Below are 24179 nucleotides of genomic sequence, written 5' to 3' on the forward strand. Positions count from 1 at the left end.
GGATATGGAGATGGTTGAGATAGAGGAGGGTTCCGCTGATGAAGAAGATCAAATAGTTAGATCTGTCGTGGGAGTTGATGGACTTAGGGAGTTCATCATGCTTCCAAAATGGACAGTGAATGCCTTTATATCCACCACCAAAGAACCTCATTTTAATACCCTTAGGGCCCGTTACCAAATCCCAGACTACATCCTTATTTGTCTGCCCTACAAGTCAGAAAAATGTTACTATGAAGGAGTAGACGGTATTGGGGTGTACAAACAAATGCTCAAGGCAGGCCTCAGGTTTCCTCTGAGTTCCCTGCACCATGTACTCCTCAAATACCTAGGCTTATCCGTCAGCCAGATATTCCCAAATGCCTGGAGAGTCTTCATAGCAATGGAGGTCCTGTACAGAGCAATGAAAGACGGTAGGAGAAGGCTGACGGTACGAGAATTCCTCCATTGCTACCGTCCAGACGAGATAGATAAATCAAGGGGGATGTATAGTTTCGTTCCTAGGAGCCCCGTCTTGAAAGTGATCTATGAAACCCCAGATTCTAATAGAGATTGGAAGAACCGTTATTTTTTCATTGAGGGAGACAGTTGGATGTGTTATCCAGGGGAAACAGATCACATGCCTGTCGACACGATTTGGGGCGTATTAAACCCATCTGGTATGAACCCGTCATATAGCAATTATTATAAGTTTATTTAATACTTATTGTGTTTTGAATGTCTGTCTTCTTTTGTACAGTCCGACGGCGTCCACAAGTCACTCTCGAGGAGTTCAGTTTCCTTGAGAAATTTTTTGCTAAGTCTAAACCAGAGGAACAAACTTGGGCCAAACTTGTCAACCTCAACACCATCCATTGGTACTGCGACGAGCTTGAGCCAACTCCAGTGGCAATTAAGTACGAAGAGCGCACCCGTCAACGTAAGTTCGTCGTTCTTCCTTGTTCAATATTTTTTTTTTATTGACACCCGTCTACCTCTTCAGAGATGGACGCCGCTAAAAAGAGAGCAGCTATCAGATTACAAGCTACCAAAAACAAAGAAGCCGGAGCGGACCCTATGGGGATGGGCTCTAGTAAGCAAATACTTAAAAGGAAGCAACCGTCAAAGGGTGACCGTGCACCCAAAAAGCCCAAGGTTCCTTTGGAGCCTGTCGTTGGCTTGATGGCCGGGGGGGCTAAGACAGTCACCCCCGTGAAGCATGGGGCCGGTAAGGGCCTAATGATAGGTCCGTCCACCAGTAAAAGAAACCGCCCGTTCTACTCTGTGAGGACTCCAAATACGCCCTCAAGAGGCTCTCGTCCATCATAACTACCGAGAACTATGAGGACTTGAGTAACTACTCGACGGAGGCGATGGGAGAGACGACCTTTTTCAGCATTGCACAGGTAACTCATCCGTCGTCATATCGTTCGTCCTTTCCTCCTACTCTTTTTCCTTTTAAGCTTAACTTATATTTTCTTCCAGGCCATGATAATGATAAAAGGGATGATGGGACAGTGTCTCAACCATGATACGACCCTAGGCCGTATATGTGAGAAGGCCAAGGTGACGGAGGACGAGCTGCTCGAGTTGAAGACCTGGAAGGTCATCTAAGAGCAGAAACTAAAAATGGCTGAAACGGTTAGGGATGAATGTATCAAGTTGACGGAGCGTCTGAAGAAAGCTCTGGAGGAGAAAGACAAGGAAGTCCGTCAGGCTAAGGAGGTCGCGATACGGGAGTATCGTGACTTCGACGCCCTAATTACAGAGCTGAGCCTTGCATATAACGATGGTTTTGACGATGCCATTCGTTAGGTGAAAACCTTGAATCTAGAGATGGACTTGTCAACTGTCGCCATTACTGCCCCTGAGCAAACATCCGTCCAACCCGTCCAATTAGATGATACAGACGATCTTTTTGGTGAGAACCCCCTATCTGTGAAGATCCTGTTGACCAGATGGTCGTTGAAAGCAATCCTAAGGATGATCAGGCCCGTCACAACGAGGAGAAAGATACGCCCGTTGATAATTTGTAATAACTTGTGTTTTTTTTTTTTATTTTTTTTATTTTAAATGTATGTAAGAATATTTAGAGGACAATATGTTATTACTCCGTCGTGTGCTTTTTGGATCATGTAGACATCTTCCCTTCACGGGCTCTTTTTATTATTATTATCAATACTTGTCTTTGTTTCGATTAATCTGTTTACTCTTTGGATACTTCGTTCGCGGAGCTTTGTCCACTTTTTGGATATATCTGTTTAATTTATGGTCCGTCCACTTTGCAGATTTAGAACGTTCATCCATAAGGGATGGCCTGTCCACTTTGTGGACTTTATTTATATTTGTCGACCATGTGGATTTGGAATCTTTCATCCCGTTGGGATGAGCCATCCATATTGGGCCAACAGTTACCTGTCCGCTTTTGGACAGTGTTTCTATTCTCATGTGATGGACTGTCCACTTGGCGGATCTTTATTTATTTCTGTTCATTTTTGGACTTTGTTAATTCATCCCCTTGGGATGGTCCGTCCACTTTTTGGACCTAGAGTTATCACCCTCTTGGGATGGTCCGTCCATTTTGTGGATTAAATTATATCCGTCCTCCATAGGACTTAGTTATCACCCTCTTGGGATGGTCCGTCCATCTTGGAGACTAAATTATATCCGTCCCTTATGGGACTTTGAAATTTTTATCATTTTGGGATGATTCGTCTATCTTGGGGACTAAATTATATCCATCCTCCAAGGGACTTTGTAATTTTCATACTCTTGGGATGATCCGTCCATCTTGAAGACTAAATTATATTCGTCCTCCATGGGACTTAGTTATCACCCTCTTGGGGTGGTCCGTCCATTTTGTGGACTAAATTATATCTGTCCTCCATGGGACTTAGTTATCACCCTTTTGGGATGGTCCGTCCATCTTGGGGACTAAATTATATCCGTCCCTTATGGGACTTTAAAAATTTCATCCTCTTGGGATGATCCGTTCATCTTAGGGACTAAATTATATCCGTCCTCCAAGGGACTTTGTAATTTTCATCCTCTTGGGATGATTCGTCCATCTTGGGGACTAAATTATATCCGTCCTCCATGGGACTTAGTTATCACCCTCTTGGGATGGTCCATCCATTTTGTGGACTAAATTATATCTGTCCTCCATGAGACTTAGAATTTTTCAGTAGAAAAAACGTAGTCGTGTCTGAATATTCCTCTTATAAATTAAAAAGAAACCATGCATTTTTTCTAAAAAAGTACCTGCCCCCCTTGGGCTTAAATAGGCATTTGTAGAAAGAACTGTTCGAAGTAAAAGCTAGCGATAGTAAAACTAAATAACAGAAATAATTATTTAAATAAAAAATTCAGCAACAAACTGGGGACTGGGAGAGCATCAATGCTCTTCGGGTTGCCTCTACTGGTAGTATTTTCGTAGGTCCTCTGTGTTCCATGGGTGTTGAAGTTTCTGTCCATCCAGAGTTTCAAGGTGGTAGGTCCCTTTCCTTTACCATGATGAGATCCTATATGGTCCTTCCTAGTTTGAGCCGAGCTTTCCTTGTGTAGGATCTCTTGTAGCTCCTATTACCTTACATAGCACAAGATCCCTCATCCAGAAGTCTCTATGTCTGACATTGGAGTTGTAGTACTTTGCCATGAGGCTATGGTATCGCGCCACCCTCTGCTCTGCCTCGTCCACTAAGTCTAGCTGAAACCACAAGGCCTCTTCGTTCTTATCCTCATTGTAGTTCTCCACCCGATAGCTTGTAAGCCCTACCTCTGCTGGGATGATAACATCACTTCCATATGCTAGCTGAAACGATGTTGAATGGTTCTCCACCCGATAGCTTGTGTGCTAAGGACTGTGCCCTTGAATGGTTTCCACAGATACCCTCGTGGACTTCTCTCATTACGTAGTCTGCTTCCTCGTGGCCCAAACATCTCAGGTACGGTCGTGAGAATCCCCTTTTGTATAAGACATCATTGATCAGCACAAATCGCGAGGCTTGGACTTTCAGTTTTCTGGCTGCGTCTTTTTCGTTTGGTAGTGTGCCCATCTTTAAGTATTCTATTAATGGCGTAGTCCAATTGTTTTCAAAATTCACCTCCTGCACTTTTGTTCCGTCGTTAATAATTGAGGAAATTTGGACAAACGATAATACCTGATCAGGGACTATCATAAATTCTGCTGAGGTTGCTTTTGCCAGACGATCGACACATTCATTCTCTTCCCTTGGGATTTTGATGAATCTGACTTTGAGGTTGCCAATTCGATTCTTGACTTCTTCCAGGTACTTTTTCATCCTTCCATTTTTGCACTTGTAGATACCGTTAATCTGACTTGTTATTACCTGAGAATCGCAATGTACGACCATGTTTTTAGCACTTGCTGCCTTTGCGAGGTCTAATCCTGCCACCAACGCTTCATACTCGGCCTCGTTGTTGGTCGTTGGGAAGTCCAGCTGAATCATGCACTCGATTTTATCTCCATCAGGGGTTTGGATTACCACACCAGTACCTCCAACTTGCCTGTTTGAAGATCTGTCCGTGTGGATGCTCCATTTTCTGATGGCGTCTGCCCCCTTGTCTTCCAATTAAGTGTATTCGGCGATAAAGTCTACCACTGCTTGCCCCTTTATTGCAGTTCGTGGGCGGTACTGTATGTCAAACTCGCTTAGCTCTATTGCCCACAGAGCCATTCGTCCGGCAACTTCAGGGCTGTTCATGGCTCTTTTTAAGGGCTGATCCGTCAAGACTATGATGGTATGGGCCTGAAAGTATGGCTTGAGTTTTCAGGCTGCAATTACCAGTGTGAAGGCCAACTTTTCCATCTGGGGTACCTTTCTTCTGCCCCTCGGAAACCCTTACTTATGAAATAAATGGGTCGTTGAAATCCTTCCTCTTCTCTTACTAAGGCCGCGCTTACCGCTGCTTGCGAAACTTCTAGGTACATGTAGAGTTCTTCCCCTGGTTTGGATGGGCTGAGCAATGGTGGAGAGGCAAGGTATTTTTTTAGGTCTTCAAATGCCTTTTGACACTCGTCCGTCCACTCGAATGATTTTTTTAAGGTGCAGAAGAATGGTAGACATTTGTCCGTTGCTCTAGAGACGAACCTGTTCAAGGCTGCAATTTTGCCATTCAAGTTTTGCACCTTTTTCACCGTCCTCGGTGGTTCTAACTCCATGATAGCCGTATCTTTTCCGGGTTGACCTCGATACCTCTTTGCGATACCATGAATCCCAAGAATTTCCCCGCCGTTACTCCGAACACGCACTTACTTGGATTTAGCTTCATGTTGTATAACCGAAGGGTGTCGAACATCTCTTGGAGGTCATTTAGGTGGTCATTTTCGCACAGGCTCTTGACCAACATGTCATCAACGTAGACTTGTACATTCCTTCCAATCTAGTGTGCGAACATTTTGTTCATTAGTCTCTGGTACGTCGCCCCCGCGTTCTTGAGTCCCAATGGCATCACCTTGTAGCAAAAAAGTCCTTGGTTGGTGACAAAAGAAGTTTTCTCTTGATCAGCTTCCTTCATCTCGATTTGATTGTAGCCCAAAAAGGCGTCCATGAAGCTTAGGAGCTGGTGTCTGGCCGTTGAGTCGACCAGAGTATCTATCCGCGGGAGGGGGTAACTGTCCTTTAGGCATGCCCTGTTGAGGTCCGTGAAATCGACGCATATTCGCCACTTCCCGTTAGCCTTCTTGACCATGACTACGTTTGCCAACCAGTTTGGGTAATATACTTCTCCAATGAAATCTGCTTCTAGTAGTTTCCTGACCTCTTCCGCTATCACTCTATCTTGTTCCTTAGCGAACACTTGCTTTTTCTATCGGACGGGTGAGGATGCAGGGTTCATGTTAAGCTTGTGAACCATGACTGAGGGATCAATCCCGGGCATGTCCTCGTGGCTCCATGCGAATACGTCTTGGTTCCTCTTGAGGAATGCTATAAGGGCTTAACGTACTGGCTGGCTGGCTAATGTCCCTATCCTAGTCGTCTGCTTAGGCTTTGATTCATCGAGTGCTATCTCTTCTAATTCTTCAACCGACTCTACTATGGTCCGTTGCTCTTCTATACACATGGTCTGTTGGTGATCTTCCATTTCTAGCATGGCAATGTAGCATTGGGCGGCCACCTGGTCTCCTTGCAACTCCCCAATCCAATAATCCATAGGAAACTTGATCATTAGATGGTATGTCAATGTTGCCGCTTTCCACGAGTTAAGTGTGGGTTGTTCGAGAATACCATTGTAAGCAGACAAGCAGTCTACCACAAGGAATGTTACGTCCTTTGTGATCTGTCGTAGATAATCGCCCACCGTCACTGAGACTATGATCGAGCCTAATGGGAACACACTTGTTCTTCCAAAACCGACCAGCGGAGTGTTCGTTGGTATCAATCGCGTTCTGTCAATCCCCATTTGCTGGAATGCTGGATAGTATAGGATATTAGCCGAGCTGCCGTTGTTGACCAACACTCGGTGAACATTGTAGTCCCCTACGCGTACACTGACAACTAGTGCGTCGTCGTGTGGGTGGTGGAGTCTTCTTGTGTCTTCTTCGGAGAACCCAATGATGTGGCTTTCCCTCCGTGCTACCTTAGGTACAAAGCCTACTAGCCGGATGTTCTGAACCATCATAAGGTATATCTTTCGAGCTTTTTTGAAGGAGCCAGTAGTCGTGGTTCCCCCTACAATCATCCTTATGTCTCCGATGGGGGGTTTAGGACGCTCATTATCCCATCGGGGGGCCTGCTTTTGGTGATTAGGTTCCATTTTTTCTTTGCTGATGAATTTTTGCAACTTCCCTTGTTTGATGAGGGTCTCGATTTGTTGCTTTAAATTGTAGCAATCAGCCGTGTCATGACCGTGATAACGGTGGAAGCGGCAATACTTGTCTCTAGGTCGCTTGTTTGGATCGCTCTTCAACTTCCCTGGAAACGTCAGTGCCCCCTTATCCTTGATCTATATCAGGACTTGGTCTATTAGGACGCCTTTTGTCCCTTCTGTCTCCTGTCCTTGGTCTCTTCTGCCTTTGATCCTGTCATGCATCTCCCTGTCGCTCTCTCTTCCTGGGTTTTTCTTCTCGGGCCAGTAGTGCGTCTTCTACGTTCATGTACTTAGTGGCCCTATAGAGTACTTCTGACATGGTCTTGGGGTCGTTTTTGTATAGTGAGAACAAGAACTTACCCTTTTGCAACCCGTTTGTGAAGGCTGCTACCAATATCTTGTCGACGGCTTCATCGATCGAAAGTGTTTCTTTATTGAAGCGAGTTATGTAGGATCTCAACGTCTCGTCCTCTCTTTACCTGATGCTTATCAAGCATGCCGTGGATTTCTTGTACCTGTGCCCCCCTATGAAGTGTGAAGTGAACTGTGCACTTAACTCTTTGAAAGTGCTGATGGAGTTTGGTGTCAGTCGACTGAACCATATTCTCGTGGGACCCTTCGGCGTTGTAGGGAAGGCCCTGCACATGATTTCGTCTGGTATTCCTTAAAGATGTATCAAGTTCTTGAAGGTCTCCAGGTGATCTAGAGGATCCTTGACTCCATCATAACTCTCTATCTGTGGCATTCAGAACTTATACGGTAGGGGAAAGGAATTGACAGGCGCGGTGAATAGAGAGTCGGTTCGGTTGACTAGGTTGTCAAGATCGTTGGACACTCGTCCCTTAAGGGCATTCATCATGACCTCCATCTGTTCCTTCATTGCCTGCATTTTCGCGAAAATAAGAGGTGGAGCCGTATTCACGAGGGATGGGAGGCTCATGTTTTGCCGTTCTGGCTTACTTGGGGCATTGCTGCCTTCAGGCCCCTCTCGATCTCTTCGCATGGCACTGGTACCTTCCTGGTCCTTTATTTGGTTGTTTTGTGCTGCGTTTTTCTGACGCAACTGTTCTTCTAAGTCGTGGTTTTGCTTGGTGAGATGCTCCATGGCCGCGGTAAGAGTTCGGACTGTCTCTCGAGGGCGGTTGTGGGTGGTTCCTCTTCTTGGATATCGTTAGTAGTTGCCATCAAGCGAATGAGCACCATGCAACTCTTTTGTCTCAGGGATAAAGCAACGACCGATTACTCTTCTTCCCTATAGACGACGCCAACTGATGAAGCCGAAAATATCACCAGTGAGTCATACGATATTTGTACACTCGAAACGACACCTGCACAAAAAAAAGAAGGAGAAGACCTTATAGGGAGCATCGGTGTGGTGCCGGCCAAATACCCTCTGAAGGTCAAGTTAGAACTTGTTACAACTCTAGAGTGTTAGAGAGGGGTTAATTACGAGTACGTTGACTTGTGAGGGTATTGGGGTTTTTATAGTAGTCGAAAGTTGACATCTTTTACTTGGAGTCGAAGTCCTTTCCTTGTAGAAATCATCTTTAGGAGTCCAAAACGTGGTAGACAAGTCTTTTCCTTATAGAGAAGATCTTCATCAATATATGTAATCTCTGGAATCCTCCTTGCATTAGGATTCTGTTTAGGATTCTATGGTGTGTGTCGTAAGTATTCCTATCAAGAGTTTCTGGCCGATCCATGGCCAGTCAGTCCGTCTATACTCCATCCGTTCATTACGGATCCGTCTTCAACAGGTCTTGCACACAATAGGCTCGTCTATTTTTCAGCCCATAAACAATGAACAGCCCGGTCCGTTACACTAGATTCTGTCGCCGTACATTTTTTCCTTTTTTAAGTACTATGCTAATATAATACATGGATTAAAAAAATATAATAAATAAAATTGAAAATTACAATAAATAATAAAAAATAAATGAGCAAAAATGATTGAAGTTACATCAAGAAACATATTGTGTAAAAATAAATGATTAAATTTACTTTTAATTTGTTTTTTTTTTTTTGAAACTTTGGCTTAATAAGATTCTCAAAAAAGTTTTTAATAAAGGCGTGTGATACTAATCATGCTATTCGGCCAAAGAGAAAAAAAAAAGGCGTGTGATACTGCTTTGAAGGCTGGCACAGCAAACGATAGGAAAAAAGCGTAAATTACTCACGCGTCGGTGTGTGTGTGTGAAGCTCCCAAATGGTTTTTCTTTTTGAAAAGATAATAATAATGTGGGCCCCACTACCTGGAATTGAAGAGTATAGAATAGAATAGAACATTTGTGAAACGAGAGAGAGAGAGAGAGAGAGAGTGAGAAGTGAGAGTGTGAATGGCGAGCCTAGGAGTTCAGAAGGCATGGAAAGCGGAATACGCGAAGTCATCACGATCGTCGTGCAAGACATGCAAGACTCCCATCGACAAAGAGGTCCTCCGCCTCGGCAAAATGGTCCAAGCCACCCAATTCGACGGCTTCATGCCCGTAATTATCATTTTTCATCTTCTCACATTTTCTTTCTGTCTTTTGCTTCCTTATCAAATATTTAGGGTTTTCGCTTTAAATATTATGCTATTTCGTTTCTGATCGTGGACTTTTCTTATTTTTACTAATTTTCCTTCTCATTTTTTCAACCACATTCTCATTTCTTCTACCTTGCTTTCGTTTTTCTACTTTCTATTGCTGTTGGCTGTTGTGTTGTTTTCCATCTTTTACAATTTTGATTTTTGGTTCTTGTATATATTATACTTTTCATTTTTTATATGTGAACTGGTTTTCATTTTTGTTTTATTTTTATCTTAATGATCACTGACACTGGCTATGTGTTAAGCAATTTCGATTAATTATTGATTCATGACACTTAGAGGGTATCTTTATTTTTTGGGTACCAAACCAAGCCAATGCCATTATATGGGAAAATTTATAAGTTGGACTCTAGGAAGCACAGCGACACGAGCAATTTCTGAAAAATTATAACATGAAACGGCTCGTATAACACCGGGTACGGCTCCCTAAATGAAGTGTCCGTACTTCCTAGGTTGGACTTCAAAGTGATCCCCATTTTCATTTTCAAAGTCATTTTGGTTTGGTTAAAGAAAATAGTATCTATAATGTTCCGTTGTTTAGAGGTGTACGATCAAAAAAACAAAGCTGATCATGGGTACACATCCCTCGACTTTTTAACAACCTGCTACAACTTTTAGTTATGTTTTCCATCTACATTCAACTCAAAGAACGCATCAGAAAGAAAGTAAATTAGATTTAGAATCTTTCATGGTGTGGTAGGATTAGCTTTTCTCAATTACTTTGAAGTTCTATAACTAGTTCAGTTCTGGGCTTCTATGATGATTCATGTTTGTATGTTTTCAGATTTCTTTGATAATTCAATGGTTACAACAATGGGATGGGGGATTTGAACCCTCGTTCTCCTAATAAAGGAGATCATACTATGCCGCTAAGCTACAAGGCTCATGTCTTTATATTGGAATCTTTTACTTTCCATATCAACCCCACATATTTATGGATGTATACAATACAACTTTGATATGTTTTTTGTTTTCTGAATCAGATGTGGAATCATGCTAGTTGCATACTGAAGAAAGCAAAGCAGATAAAATCGTATGTATGCTTGTATTATTTATCACCATTTCCATCAAGTAAATCAGATAGATGCAGTAATTAACTTAACTGCTATGCGTTATTTGGCTCTTAGTATTGATGATGTTGAAGGCATTGAGTTGCTTCGTTGGGAAGATCAGCAGAAGATCAGAAAGTATGTTGAGGGTGGTGGACCCTCAACCCCGGATACAAGTGCTGTCCCTACTGCACAATATGGTATTGAAGTTTCACAAACTTCTCGTGCTACCTGCAAGCACTGCAGCCAGAAGATTATGAAAGGAGAGGTTGTTTGTTAATTTTCTCTGTATGTTTCTATTTTCAGAAGATATTTTCAAGCATGACATTTGAATTTACTGGATATCAAGGGATTTTCTGGGGGAAACAAGATCTGGAAATTATAATTGCTTCTTCTAGAAATTGAAACATAAGATAAAGACTTAGAGAAGAAGATTTGTGAGAAAAATTATTAATGAAATTATTGTCTTTTTTATCAATCTGCTCTGTATTCCAAAATGAGTCAGAGATTGAATTGGTCAGCATTGTTACCGAAGCACAAGGAATCTGCAGATGTTTGATGGGTGAGATGGACAAGGGCTTGAGCAAAGCGTCCTATTTTACCTTACTTACCATAATAGGTGTCTATTACATGGTGATCGGCATATGTTTGCTACTTTTCTTTAATTAGTCCTTACCAATAGCATTTCATTGTCCTGACATTATTGTAATGTTATTAATGGCTTAGCACCTTTTTTCTTGCAAGTGAATAGCGCTCAAAAGTCCTTAAATAATGTGTCTAAGTTGCTCCACCATGCTACCAATCCAAAAACTATTGCAAGTGGTCACTTCTCATGACCATTTTATAAAGTATGCGGTATGCTATATAGGTTTTATAATTGAAGAAGTTGACTGCAAAAAAAAATGACAATGAAGCAGGTATTATTTTTGGGTCTAATTGTAGTTAATGTCCAAAAAGAAGAACCTGATTTAAGGAGCTTTTTAAGATTTTATAGAAGTCCTTGAAGAAATTTTAAAATTTATATTAGTGATGTTAGAGTTGAATTCATGGAGTTAGATCGGCATCTGAATTCTGAAGATAAGATTATATATGCCAAAGTAACTAGTAATGCATAAATGCTACTTGAAGATAAAATAGCTATGCCAAAGGTGGTGACAATGATTATTTGTCACGAAGATTTTTATGTACTGAATGTTTTCACCTTTTTTTTTGATGGTTGAATTATTGCGAATAGTAATGCATAATGCTTTCAATATTCCTTTTAAGTCAATAATTTTATTATTTTACCCCTAGGTTCGTATATCCACCAAGCCTGATGGCCAAGGAGCTAGGGGCCTGACGTGGAACCATGCCAACTGTTTCTTGGAACTGTCTCCATCTACTCAAGTGGAGAAGTTGTCTGGATGGGAGAGCCTCTCAGCTTCTGACCAGGCAGTCATCTGTGCCCTTACTAAGAAGGTTCCATCTACTGCAAAGAGTGGTATGAAGTTCACTTTGATTTTATAGGAGATTGTTTTCTAATGCTGTAGCAACCACAGAACTCCTTTTTTTTTTTTTTTATTTTTTTGAAATGAGAGTCACTGTTCTTGTCCTTTCAGGCACTAAAGTTGAGATACAAGAGAATAAAGAACTCTTGCAACAATCAACTTCCAAAGCTGGCGTAAAACGTAAAAAAGAAGTTAGTGGTGATCAGAAGCCAAAGGCTGCCAAGGCTATAGGAGACATGTCAGCAAGTACGGCTGCATGTATGGAGAATGTTGTGGACTCCAGGAATGAACATTCAAAAGCTTCTGATTTGGAGAGTAAACTAGAGACCCAAACTAAAGAACTGTGGGCTCTGAAAGATGATCTTAAAAAATATGTGTCAACAGCAGAGTTGCGTGAAATGCTTGAAGCCAATGGGCAAGAGTTGACAGGATCAGAACTTGATTTGCGTGAGCGCTGGTAATATATTTTTTTTGTGCTATCTTTGAGCGTCTTATATGTGTGTGTGTGTGTGTATATATATATATATATCAAATTGTCTACAAATTTTGTCATGAATTTGTGTATCTGTTCCTGATGAAATGTCATCACTAAATTCTCCAAAGGAGATATTTTATTTTATTTTATTTTTTGTCTTGACACTAACCTCTTGTATGCCAAGTGTATCATTATTGTTCTCTAGATGACTATTACCCTGATAAATAAGTTTCGACGTAAATGAGTGAAACTGTTGCTTTGTTTGTCATACTTTGCATTTATTAAACCGTTTTTTATATTTGAAAATAGTTCAAAAGGATACGTAATTTGTTAATAAGGCGATAATTACCACTATTTTGTATTACTATCTCTCATCCCTTTTACTAACGTGGACACAATATTGATTGTTGTAATTCTTATTTAGTGCTGATGGGATGATGTTTGGAGCACTTGCGACCTGCCCAATTTGTTCTGGTTCTCTTTGTTATTCTGGAGGCATGTATCGGTGCCGTGGGTTCTTATCAGCATGGAGCAAGTGTTCTTACTCTACTCGTGAACCTGAACGTCTGAAAGGGAAGTGGAAAGTCCCGGAAGAAACCAATAATCAATATCTCAGCAAGGTATTCAACTTGTATTCTTGTCATGTTTTAAAGTACCCAAATTGTGACATAAGTACTCAATTGTGTGCAGTGGTTTAGATCACAAAAGGGTACCAAACCTGTTCGGATATTGCCTACATCATCATCCAACAATCCTTCTGGAAGTCAAGCTACTAACAGCCCATCCCAATCAACAAAGAGTGAAAGTTTGGGAGACTTAAGGGTTGCTGTATCTGGAATACCTAAGGAATCCATGGTATGATTTTTTCCTTCCATTTTTTTTGATAATCAGTATAGGTTTTATTGATGACGAAAAATACTGTGTTCACGATGCTGAACTAAAATAAAAAATTACAAGAAGATTAAAGAAAAGATTTAAAAGAGCATGGGAGCTTAAAAATGGATATACGATCTGTGATTCCCCATGCTCAAGACCAATCAAACAAAGTATGAATCAACAAGGATTTTTATTGATCAAGGGTTCTCTCAAGGTCCTCAAACGTAAGACTATTTTGTTCCATCCACACTATCCATGTCAAGCATGCTGGCACCAGATTCCATACATCTAAAGAATGTTTCCCAAACCAATCAACTAGGATTTCATTCCACTTTTTGTTGTTGTTGTTGTTGTTGATGTTATACACTTTTACTGAAATCATGTCGAGAGTGGTTTCAAAATCTGTGGTAAATAATTTAGTAGTGAGCTAATCTCATGATGGAGAATTTTGCAGGAGGAATTTAAGAGAAAAATTGAGGGGGCAGGTGGACTTGTTCATACCAAGATCAAGAAAGGTATATAATCCATGAACTGAATCTTACTCTTAATAGTATTGTGTCTCAACTGAACCTTAAGTTTAAAGTCTTGTGTCTTCAAAGTTATGGATGTAATGATACATTGTTTTAGTTGTTTTGCTTAACAATTTAAATTGCAGATACTAACTGCTTAGTTGTGAATGGAGTGCTGGATGATCAAAATGCTGAGACGAGGAAGGCAAGGTAAAGCTGACTCAAATTGTGGGTCTTTAATATTTGTCTTCTTTGATTCATTTTCATTTGACTTGGAATGGTATCATTAACAGGAGGATGAAGTTACCAATTGTTCGGGAGGATTATCTGGCTGATTGCATCAAAAGACAAAAGAAGCTTCCATTTGATTTGTACAAAGTTGAAGCCATTGGTGAGGCCTCTAGCATGGTCACTGTCAAAGTAAAAGGGCGAAGTGCTGTGCATGAATCTTCTGGCCTGCAAGACACAGGTCACATACTTGAGGATGGGAAAAGCATCTATAATACGACATTGAGTATGTCTGACTTATCAACTGGTGTTAACAGGTAATATTATTTTAGGTCAGACTACACTTTTGGTCCTGCAACAATTAGGGGTAGTTTCAATTTTGTCCCTCAACTATTAAGCGTGTCCCTTAACTTTCAAAATTAAGTGACTTGATTTTGAAATTTTAAGGGATGAAATTGTCACAACTAATAGTTGAGAGACCTTGATTTTGAAGTTGAAGGACGAAATTGACACAATTAAATGTAGCAGGATGAAATTGAAACTGTGACAAATGTAGAGGGACCAAAATTGTAATTTGACATTTGTTTTATTCCATCTTTCTTTTGAAGCTCTTTAATGATTTTATTTCTCTCTTTTTCAAATAAGAGCTATGATTTATCCTGGCTTAAAATCAAATGTATGCAAAGTTGGGCAGAAATATACAGCATCATTTTTATTGGGATATTTTGTGTGAATGCAGCAATATTTCATAGTACTACAGCTCCATGTAGTTAGGATCATAGTTTAGTTAGGGGATGACCCAGAAATTTTCTATTGGTAATTTGGGATTGCTATCTGAATATATAGTGTATGTTTATTTCTAAGACTTTGGAGAATGAGCATTTCCATAACCCAACAAGAATTAAAAGGTAAGTTGGAAGTGAAATCGTTATATGCTTGGGGGGATTGAATAGAAACTATAAATAGTGTTGGTGACCAAAACTATAATTTTTCAAGCAAACATATAATCTCTCAAAGAAAAGTCACTGAGTGATTATAAAACATTGGAACTAGAGAAGAGAAAGTGGGGGGGGGTGTTGAACTTTGAGACAATTTCAAATAGCGTGGTTCACGCTGAGCTAATTTTTACCTCAACCTCTTATCCTACTGTAGTTTGACATATACACTGTTAAATTGGACTCTCAAATTTCTGCGTTATCTTTCCAAGTTTCTGCATTGGCCATTTTCTCTTCTTTTAAATCTTTTATATTAACTTTTAACTTCTGCATGTTATTCCTCTATATGTTGCCCATGTACAGTTATTACATCCTCCAAATAATCCAAGATGATAAGGGTTCAGATTGCTATGTGTTCCGTAAATGGGGTCGAGTGGGAAATGAAAAAATTGGAGGAAGCAAATTGGAAGAAATGTCAAAATCAGATGCAATTCGTGAATTCAAACGTTTGTTTCTTGAGAAGACTGGAAACCCGTGGGAGGCATGGGAAAAAAAGCAAAATTTTCAGAAACAACCTGGAAGATTTTTCCCATTGGATATTGTAAAGATTTTTATTTATTTATTTTATGTTTTTCCAGTACTTGCTTTGGTAGTAGTCATTTCTCATAGTTATTAATTTATTTGGAATTTGTAGGACTATGGAGTTAACAAACAGGTGTCTAAGAAAAGACAGAACGATGCAGAGAGCAAACTTGCTCCTGCTGTAGTTGAATTGATGAAGATGCTCTTTAATGTGGAAACATACAGGTTATAAGCAGATCATTATTTTATTATTTATTCATTGGAGATTTAGGGTATGTTTGGTAACTGTTTTTTCCTTTTATTTTCTGTTTTCAAAAACAATTTTCTATTTTTGAGACTAAAAAACTTGTTTGGCAACCAAAAATAGATAGAAAACAAAAACTGTTTTCAAAACTCAATTTGTGAAGGAAACTGAAAACATGCAAAAGACTGTTTTCAGTTTCTAATTTTCAAAAGTCAATAAAAACATGCATTTAATTTAATGAATCTGTTTCATTTAATGAGTTTGCATTAGAGTTTAAATTCTAGTAACAACATATTTTAATATTTTCTATTTTTTTTCTTCAAAAAACTTTTTTTTTTTAATTTCAACTAACCAAACATGTTTTTTATTTCAAAAATACAAGAAAATTGTTTTTTCTTTATATTCTCAAAAACAAGTTTTTGAAAATAGAAAACAAAAATTGTTACCAAACATAACCTTATATGTTTGGAAAGCTAAATCTCAATCCTTACAGAGCTGCCATGCTGGAATTTGAGATTAATATGTCAGAAATGCCATTGGGAAAACTGAGCAAAAGCAATATCCAAAAGGGTACATACCGTCAAAAATCTTGTCTTGCGATTAAGATATGTAGCTATTTTGTTCTTAAACTAACTTGTACAGAAGGATGCACAAAAAGAAAAAGAGGATATGTTAACATTTTGCTAACTTTATAATTTTCCTTTTCCCCTCAGGGTTTGAGGCATTGACTGAAATACAGAATCTACTAAATAGTAATGCTCATAATCCTTCTGTCAAGGAAAGCTTGATTGTTGATGCCAGCAATCGTTTTTTCACTGTGATCCCTTCCATTCATCCACATATTATTAGAGATGAGGATGATTTTAAGTCAAAGGTACAAGATCCAGCATGGAGCATCTATCATGCTTTTGGCTTTTTGCATATTCTCAATCTACTTGTCTCTTTAATTAGAGATGATTTTAACTCACATAAATGATGGATTATTATTATTATTATTATTATTTTGCTAACCCTGTTGTATTTATATCTAAAAATTTACTATTTTTAGGTGGCATGTTATCTGATGTAATAAGCTCTTACCCTTTTCTTGTTAAAGCTAACAGCATCATTCTGAAGAATCTCTGTCAATCTTCTATATTCAAATATTTTTAGTTGATTTTGATAGTATGAGCAATTAGTAAATAATAGAGGAAGACATTTCCCTTTACCTATTTACATGTTTTCTTCATTTATCATGTCAATTGTATTAGATAAGAATATTGTAAGAATATTTCATGACTTGGAAGACCTCTGAAACCTAGTATACACAAACTAGGTTGTACCCTGAAATTAAAAGATGGATGTTGTTTTATTTGAAACACACAATGAAGAAATGGAAATGGAAATGGAAATCAAGGAAGGTCTAGGAATGGAAGTGTGTATTGATAAAAACCAATAAATGCCAAATTATTACTTGGTTCGAAGTGGTTATGAATTCTTGGTTCAGCATCACTTTTGGCCGTGGTTTGAACTTTGAAGCAGGGTGAAGAAAATGGAGTGGAAAATTTATGCTGAAAATTTCAAATTGGTTGGACATGAGATGGTCTGAAATAGGACAGATTCCGAAATCATTTTAAAATTCAGTTCAGATTCATAGTCATTCTGTCTAGAGTTGACCTTAATGACAAAAGTTTGAGTTGAGAAGTTGGGGGTAAGGCTGCCTACCAATCACCTCTCCTAGACCCACCTGATTTGGCATTTGCTGTTAACTCTGTTTGTCAACACATACAATCTCCTACAGATGACCACTTTACTGCATGCAAAAGTGGGGGGCATTGTGCACAGGGTATCGCTCTTTTTTTTTTTTTTTGGGAGCTGGGAAGCTCTGTAGGAAAGAGTATTTTCTTTTGCACCATCTCCAAAATGGTTGAAAAAACAATGAGATGGAATTTCATTATTGTTCATGCATTTTATGGAACAGAGGAATTTTTTATTCTTGATGCCTGAGTAACGCGATGCACATGCAAGTCACTCGTTCATTTTCCACATTCAGTACAAGGACTTATGCTTAGTACGCTGTTTTTGTTCCATGGTAGGTTAAAATGTTAGAAGCTCTCCAGGATATTGAAATAGCTTCCAGATTAGTAGGTTTTGATGCTGATAATGATGACTCCCTAGATGAAAAGTATATGAAGCTCCATTGTGATGTTGCTCCACTTCCTCATGATAGTGAAGATTATCGGCTGATTGAGAAGTATCTCCTTACTACTCATGCCCCTACACATACGGTGGGTATACTTTGGGCACTGACGCTCACTGGGCTGGTGATGACTTCTTGTTTATTTCTTGGATTCTTTTTCATTTTGACAAATTAATTCTGGAAACTGGTAATATCATCAGGAATGGTCACTTGAACTGGAAGAAGTTTTCTCACTTGAGAGAGAAGGGGAATTTGATAAGTTTGCTCCATACCGAGAGAAGCTTAAAAACAGAATGCTCCTATGGCATGGTAAGTTACAGTGCTGATTAATAGTAGTTCTTTGCTCTGACTTGTGAGTGACAGTATTTTCTTGAAAGTTTGTTCTAGATCGAGGTTTGTGGGATTCTATTGGAGTGTTGGGAAAGTCAAATTAGAGGTAGAAGTAAATTTAAAGATTCTAAACATTTTGTTTTTGGCAGGTTCTCGGTTGACAAATTTTGTGGGAATAATTAGCCAAGGACTGAGAATAGCCCCTCCTGAAGCCCCAGCTACTGGCTATATGGTTATCTCTCTCTCTCTCTGTGTGCATACATGTATTTATATTTACATGCACATGTGATATATTGACCTACTTTTCTGCCAGCCTTACTTTCTTCATTTTGCTTTGCAGTTTGGCAAAGGGGTTTACTTTGCTGACCTTGTCAGTAAGAGTGCTCAGTATTGCTTTACTGATAAGAAAAATCCTGTTGGCCTAATGCTTCTTAGTGAAGTTGCTCTGGGGGAGATCTATGAGCTCAAAAAGGCCAAAGTGAGTCCAAAATACATGATTTTAAGTTTGAATATTTAAGAGTGTTTTACATAGTGAAGTGATAATTTGATGTGAACGAACTCACTCAAATGTGCATGTGCAATATCATAACCTAGCGTACATAGCTGCAGTATACTTTTGGACACACTTTCATTCTCCCATAACTTTTCCAATATGGTTTGTTGGGGAAAAAAAATCAGCCCACACAGATACATTAAACTTGTTATTTCTCTAGCGACTTTCACCCTTCTCACAATCTTTCCTATTTTCATTCAGTATATGGATAAACCTCCTGAAGGAAAGCACTCTACAAAAGGACTTGGCAAGAATATACCTCTGGAGTCAGAATATGTGAAGTGGAGAGATGACATTGTTGTCCCTTGTGGCAAACCTGTGCCATCAAAGGTCAAGGCATCTGAGCTGATGTACAATGAGTACATTGTTTACAATACAGCTCAGGTAAGTTATCTGCTTTTATATTTCTCATTTCCCCATCACTGGTTTGGCAAACTAGCAATTCATTTTTATTTACACTGATCCATGGTGGCGAATTGCTAATGTAAATTACTCCCTTAATGTTTGTGGTAGTTTTGATTTTGGTCCATAATTAAATTTTTTTATTTATTTTAATCCTTCAACTCAGTTTTACACTGTTTTTAATGGCATCCTTCTGACCATCCCGTTAATAATGTAACAGTAAAATTCCATTTAAGCCTGTAATATGTGCTGGCAGGGCCAATTAAAATATGTCATGTCATTTAAAATGTCAGATCAATTGAATAGCAGAAAAAAAAAAAAAAACCCTTAAAAAATTAAATAATTCTCTAAAATTGAAAAATTAAATCAATTAAAAAAACTCAAAAAGATATTTCTTTCCAGCATTATTGCGGCATCCAAACAAGTGCCAGCAACCACAATCTCCAAACATACCACCAAATAGACCAATCAATCTCCAAAACCACCAAATCAACCATAATTTGCCATTGCTGCCTTCAACTGGTCACCAAAAGGACCATCAAATTCCAGCATCAACATACTCAAACCCCATCTTATCTCTTTTCTATTGGCTGCCACACACCTTGCAACCACACCAAGCTCAACCCACCATCCACAACCACAGACACATACCACCAAATAAACTGACCAATCTCCATAACCACCAAAGCAACCTGATGCGGGCAGTGGGTCAATCTCAGTTTTATTTATTTTTAAGTGTCAGGAAATTTTGTAATTTAATAAATTCTGGACATGGGCTGTACTAATGGTCCATTAGGTCTTATTTTGGGTTTTATTTAAGTTTAGTTATTTAGTTGAGTTTAGTAATAAAAGGCCAAGGAGTCCAACTCTTATTAGGGTTTTAAGAAGTTCAAGTTCTACTAGGAATAGGTGTTAGTCTTCTATTAAAAACATGTAATGCTTTCTATAGAATATAAATAAGGTTTTATATTTTAAGAAGAGCTATGAAGCTTGTTAGAGGTTTGTGTGATGCAACCTTCTCCGAGGTGTGATGCCAAGGAAACCCTAGATGTGATGCAAATTTGACACCCATTAAACCACAAAAATCCCAAGCTTTAAAACCCATTAAGCCACTCATCTATCAAATAGCTCTAAAATAACCCTTAAACAGTGCCATCACTGTTCATGGGTTACTGTGCACAGCCTGAGAGCAGCAACCCATATCTTGGTTTTTCCCCTTTGTTTCATCCACAAAGCCCACTATTCTTTTTACTGGTTAGAAACCCTAGTAATCCTTGTTATTTCCAGCCTTTTCCTAATAGAAGCCTGACCCTAATCCTCAAAATCTCAGCGCTGCCCAGATCTGACCCAGTAGTTTTAAAACTGATTTTGCTTGTTCCCTCTTGTCCTACATCACTACCAAAATTCACCACCGCTGCATTCAACTGGCCACCAAATAGACTGTCAAAGCTCCAGCATCAACAGATTCAGACCCCATCTTATCTCTTTGCTATTGGCTGCACACACCATGCAACAACACCAATATCAACCCACCATCAACCACAACAACCACTGTTCCCCACACAACAGCAATCAAAATAAGCCAGAGAAATTTAAACTTAGTAATAGAAATTTAATAAACATTCTAATCTACATATCTGTTACATTTTCAACGCACTGTTGCATTTTCAGTGCACTAACAGAAAGCGTGGTTCCCAATTTGCTAACCACTCATTGCCAACTCAATTCTCAACCCCTTCTTTCTTTGCTAACCTCTTCTTACGAATGCCTTCCATTTCTCCTTTCTTTCTTTCCCTCCTGCCTGATCTCTTCATCTGGGAGGCATGGGTGTGGCAATCTGGTTGCCGCACCCGTGTCCAACTCTCGTGCGGGGTGTGACGCGGGTGCAAGTGCCTTCACACGAATTCTTTTTTTTTAAAGGGCAACAAACTAAATGACCTGCATATTCACTTTCAAGAAATGAGTTGTGCTATCACGTGTGGACAAAGAAGGTTCTTCAAAGCTTGCATCTTGGAGAGTTTTCAAGCTATGGTGGATGAAGAAGCTCTCTCAAAGCTCAAAGATTGCATCTGGAGAGTTTTCATAATGGGTAAAGTGAGATGAGTCAGATGACTATTAGTGGGGCAGGTGGTGGGACATTGGAATGTGCATTGTGCCATCACGTGGGGTAGGGGTAGGTGTTGCCATGGTGGAACGTATAAATATCCCATTATATTTGTTTATTTACAAGAATACCCGAATTTGAATTTTATTTTTCTCAATTACCAATTTAATTACTTTATGATTTTCTTAATCTCACTTTGTTTAAGATTTAAAAAAAAAATTAAATTCATTATTTTATATAATATTAATAATATATATATATATATATGTGTGTTGTGTGTGTGTGTATGTGTATATATATATATATATTTCATTATCAAGTTTATATTACTGTTTTAATTTGTGCCTTTTTTATTCAATTTTATATTCTAATTTCTAAACATAATTTAATAGTTATATATTCACTTTATTATCTATTGTTGTTCTTAAATTGATATGTATTTAACAATGCTTGGGAGTTGGGCAGACTATATACTAAATAATTTTTCCTTCAACAATATTGATCTGCTTTTTATATAATTGTGCTCTTTTAGAGCATGTCCATGTGGCAAGTTAGTGTGACTGAACTGGCGGTTCTTATCTTGGACAGGTTAAGATGCAGTTCTTGTTGAAGGTGAGGTTTCATCACAAGAGGTGAGGAAAGGAAAGTGGATTTATATAGCATCCTGTTTTGTTCAGCATTTCACACAATGTTCTCTCTGTTTTGGTATCCTTTAACCTATTAGTCTCGATAAGATCTCATTTTGGGGTTTGCTGGAGATCTTTCAATGTGTAAATGTTGGTTGTAAGTAGTATAAGCAAGTTCAGTATCTTCGAAAAATTCATAGTTTTTGGTATGAAGCGTTTCATGCAAATTAGACCCTTTTGTTTTGTATGCTTCAATGATTGCCTTTTTTCATTGATGGGCCCTCTCCTTCCATACTGTGAAGTGTTATATATTTTCAACTGTCACACCACAAGCTACTGCACATGTGGGTTTTTTGTCGTGCAAACTTTTGGATTCAAATGCTCAAGTTTTACTCCGCTGTTCTGCCCTTTTTGAGTTTACAAAGTGTAGCAAAATGCATTTGCACTTGGACTTAAAAGTAGTAAATGGAGTTCTTGTCCTTTTTTTGGTTGGGATGAGTGCTTGTCTTCAACATGTACCAAGTGCAGAGTACCCCCCGGCCCCCAAAAAAAAAAAAATGTAGAGTGAAAGGAGTGAGCTGGGGGAGAGTAAAAGAGGGTGGTGTTATTATAATTACCCATAATCCGTAGAGATTGCACCATCCAGAATGTTATATTGGTTGTTGACTACCCAATGCCAATTGGTACTTATAGTATTTAAAAAAATAAAAAATTTAGTGGTCCCTGCCTTAATTCTCAAATAAGTTCATTGGCCTTCTGAGACAATATAATTCAACTAAAAAGCCGTTTCTTTGCCATATTGGTGCCAAATACGGCTTTGAGGACGTGTTTGGGTCCGTGTAGATTTAACTAAATGCAACGATTACATTGGCAAAGATTCCTAAGATTTTGCTCGTTACACCCTCAGATTTTCTGGTATGTTTGTTCTTTTAGCATGTCTTGGGGATTCCTGTTCTGATTAGTGCAGCCATGTTTCAATTGTACTCCGTTTCCTGCTATTTGTTCTTTACGAATTTCGTATTCACTAAAAAAAGCGAAAATCTAATTTGAGTGTTTCTAAAAGTTGTGTTCGCTTACAATGGTGTGTTGTCTGAAAACGACGCTGCCCTCTGCTTCTATTGCTGGTGAAAAAGGAAATCCCATCCCATGAAAAAAAGCATTTTTTATGGTGTAATATGGCATTTGATATGGGCACAAATTGAAGTTGATAAGGTATAAGTTTCAGTTTCGGTCAGAAACAAATGCCTAGCTAAGAGCTTTGTAGTTTAACTAGTACATCCTAATGAATTCAATAGAGACATTTAAAGTTCAAATTTCTTTTTTCCCACCATCAAAAAAGGAAAAAGAAAAAGAAAAAGAAAAAGAAAAGGTGTTTAAACAATGAAAGCTTGAGAATGTTCTTGATAACCAAGCTAGCCTTTGGTCCTGCCTCAGATAGAACAGTGTTGGTTGGGTAGATGTTTTTAAGTTAGGACATCTTTTAGGCAGCTTGCATGTGTGCCATGTGCATGGATGATGTTATAGATTGACTCAAAAATTAATGTTGCATGTGTCACTGTTTGGTAGACCAGAAAATTTTGCATGTGAGTAATTCTTATGGATCCCTTAAAGGCTGTGTGTGTTGTGGTTGTTAATGGTTTCCAAGCAAAGATAATACATGAAGCGGCATAGCTGAAGTAAGGAGGATGACATGGAATGTACTTTATATGCAAAGATCCATTTTCCTTAGTTAAGAGTGACGAACCCATTCATGCTTGTTTTTATTATCTTTTCTTTTCATCTTCAAATGATGTATGCTCTACCTTTTTAATATTTGGTACAAGGAACGTGGCTCTTCTTACACCATTCTCAAACCCAACTTCTCTACAGCTGGTTTTGAGTGTTGTGAGTTGAAAATTCTAAGTTTAGACCAAATTGTTTTCCTCTCCCATGGCTGATGATTCAAAAGATGGTGTATCCTCTCCAGAAACTTGTAGCTTAGGCTACAGGCTAACGTGCAACCCGCATGGGTAAGAAAATGAGTGAGATATAAAATACACAACATATTAAATGTAGGAAATTGTAGTAGAGAAAAGTAATAAGTATGTCACTAAGAGAGAGAGAGAGAGGGAGAGAGAGGAGGCCGACAACCATGTAGGTGGATATGGTGATAGGTAAGATAATATGGTTGATAAAACTTAAAAGAGCAAGACAAGACTTTAATAAG

General features: G+C 38.8%; 1 protein-coding gene across 1 annotated transcript; it reads left to right on the forward strand.

Annotated features, from left to right (window-relative positions):
- The first annotated feature begins 9073 nt into the window (after positions 1 to 9073).
- On the forward strand, positions 9074 to 22246 carry LOC111987540 (poly [ADP-ribose] polymerase 1). The gene is made up of 20 exons (XM_024019257.2): positions 9074 to 9293; positions 10378 to 10427; positions 10522 to 10711; positions 11737 to 11923; positions 12042 to 12387; positions 12830 to 13025; positions 13096 to 13260; positions 13736 to 13796; positions 13937 to 14000; positions 14084 to 14335; positions 15317 to 15554; positions 15648 to 15760; positions 16273 to 16349; positions 16493 to 16653; positions 17855 to 18046; positions 18159 to 18267; positions 18438 to 18520; positions 18629 to 18766; positions 19043 to 19225; positions 21936 to 22246. The coding sequence occupies exons 1-20, from the start codon at positions 9144 to 9146 to the stop codon at positions 21981 to 21983; spliced, it is 3003 nt and encodes a 1000-aa protein (XP_023875025.2). The 5' UTR covers positions 9074 to 9143; the 3' UTR covers positions 21984 to 22246.
- The last annotated feature ends 1933 nt before the right edge of the window (positions 22247 to 24179 follow it).

This window comes from Quercus suber, unplaced genomic scaffold, assembly GCF_002906115.3.
Source record: "Quercus suber isolate HL8 unplaced genomic scaffold, Cork oak 2.0 scaffold_301, whole genome shotgun sequence".
NCBI classification, from domain to species: Eukaryota; Viridiplantae; Streptophyta; class Magnoliopsida; order Fagales; family Fagaceae; genus Quercus; species Quercus suber.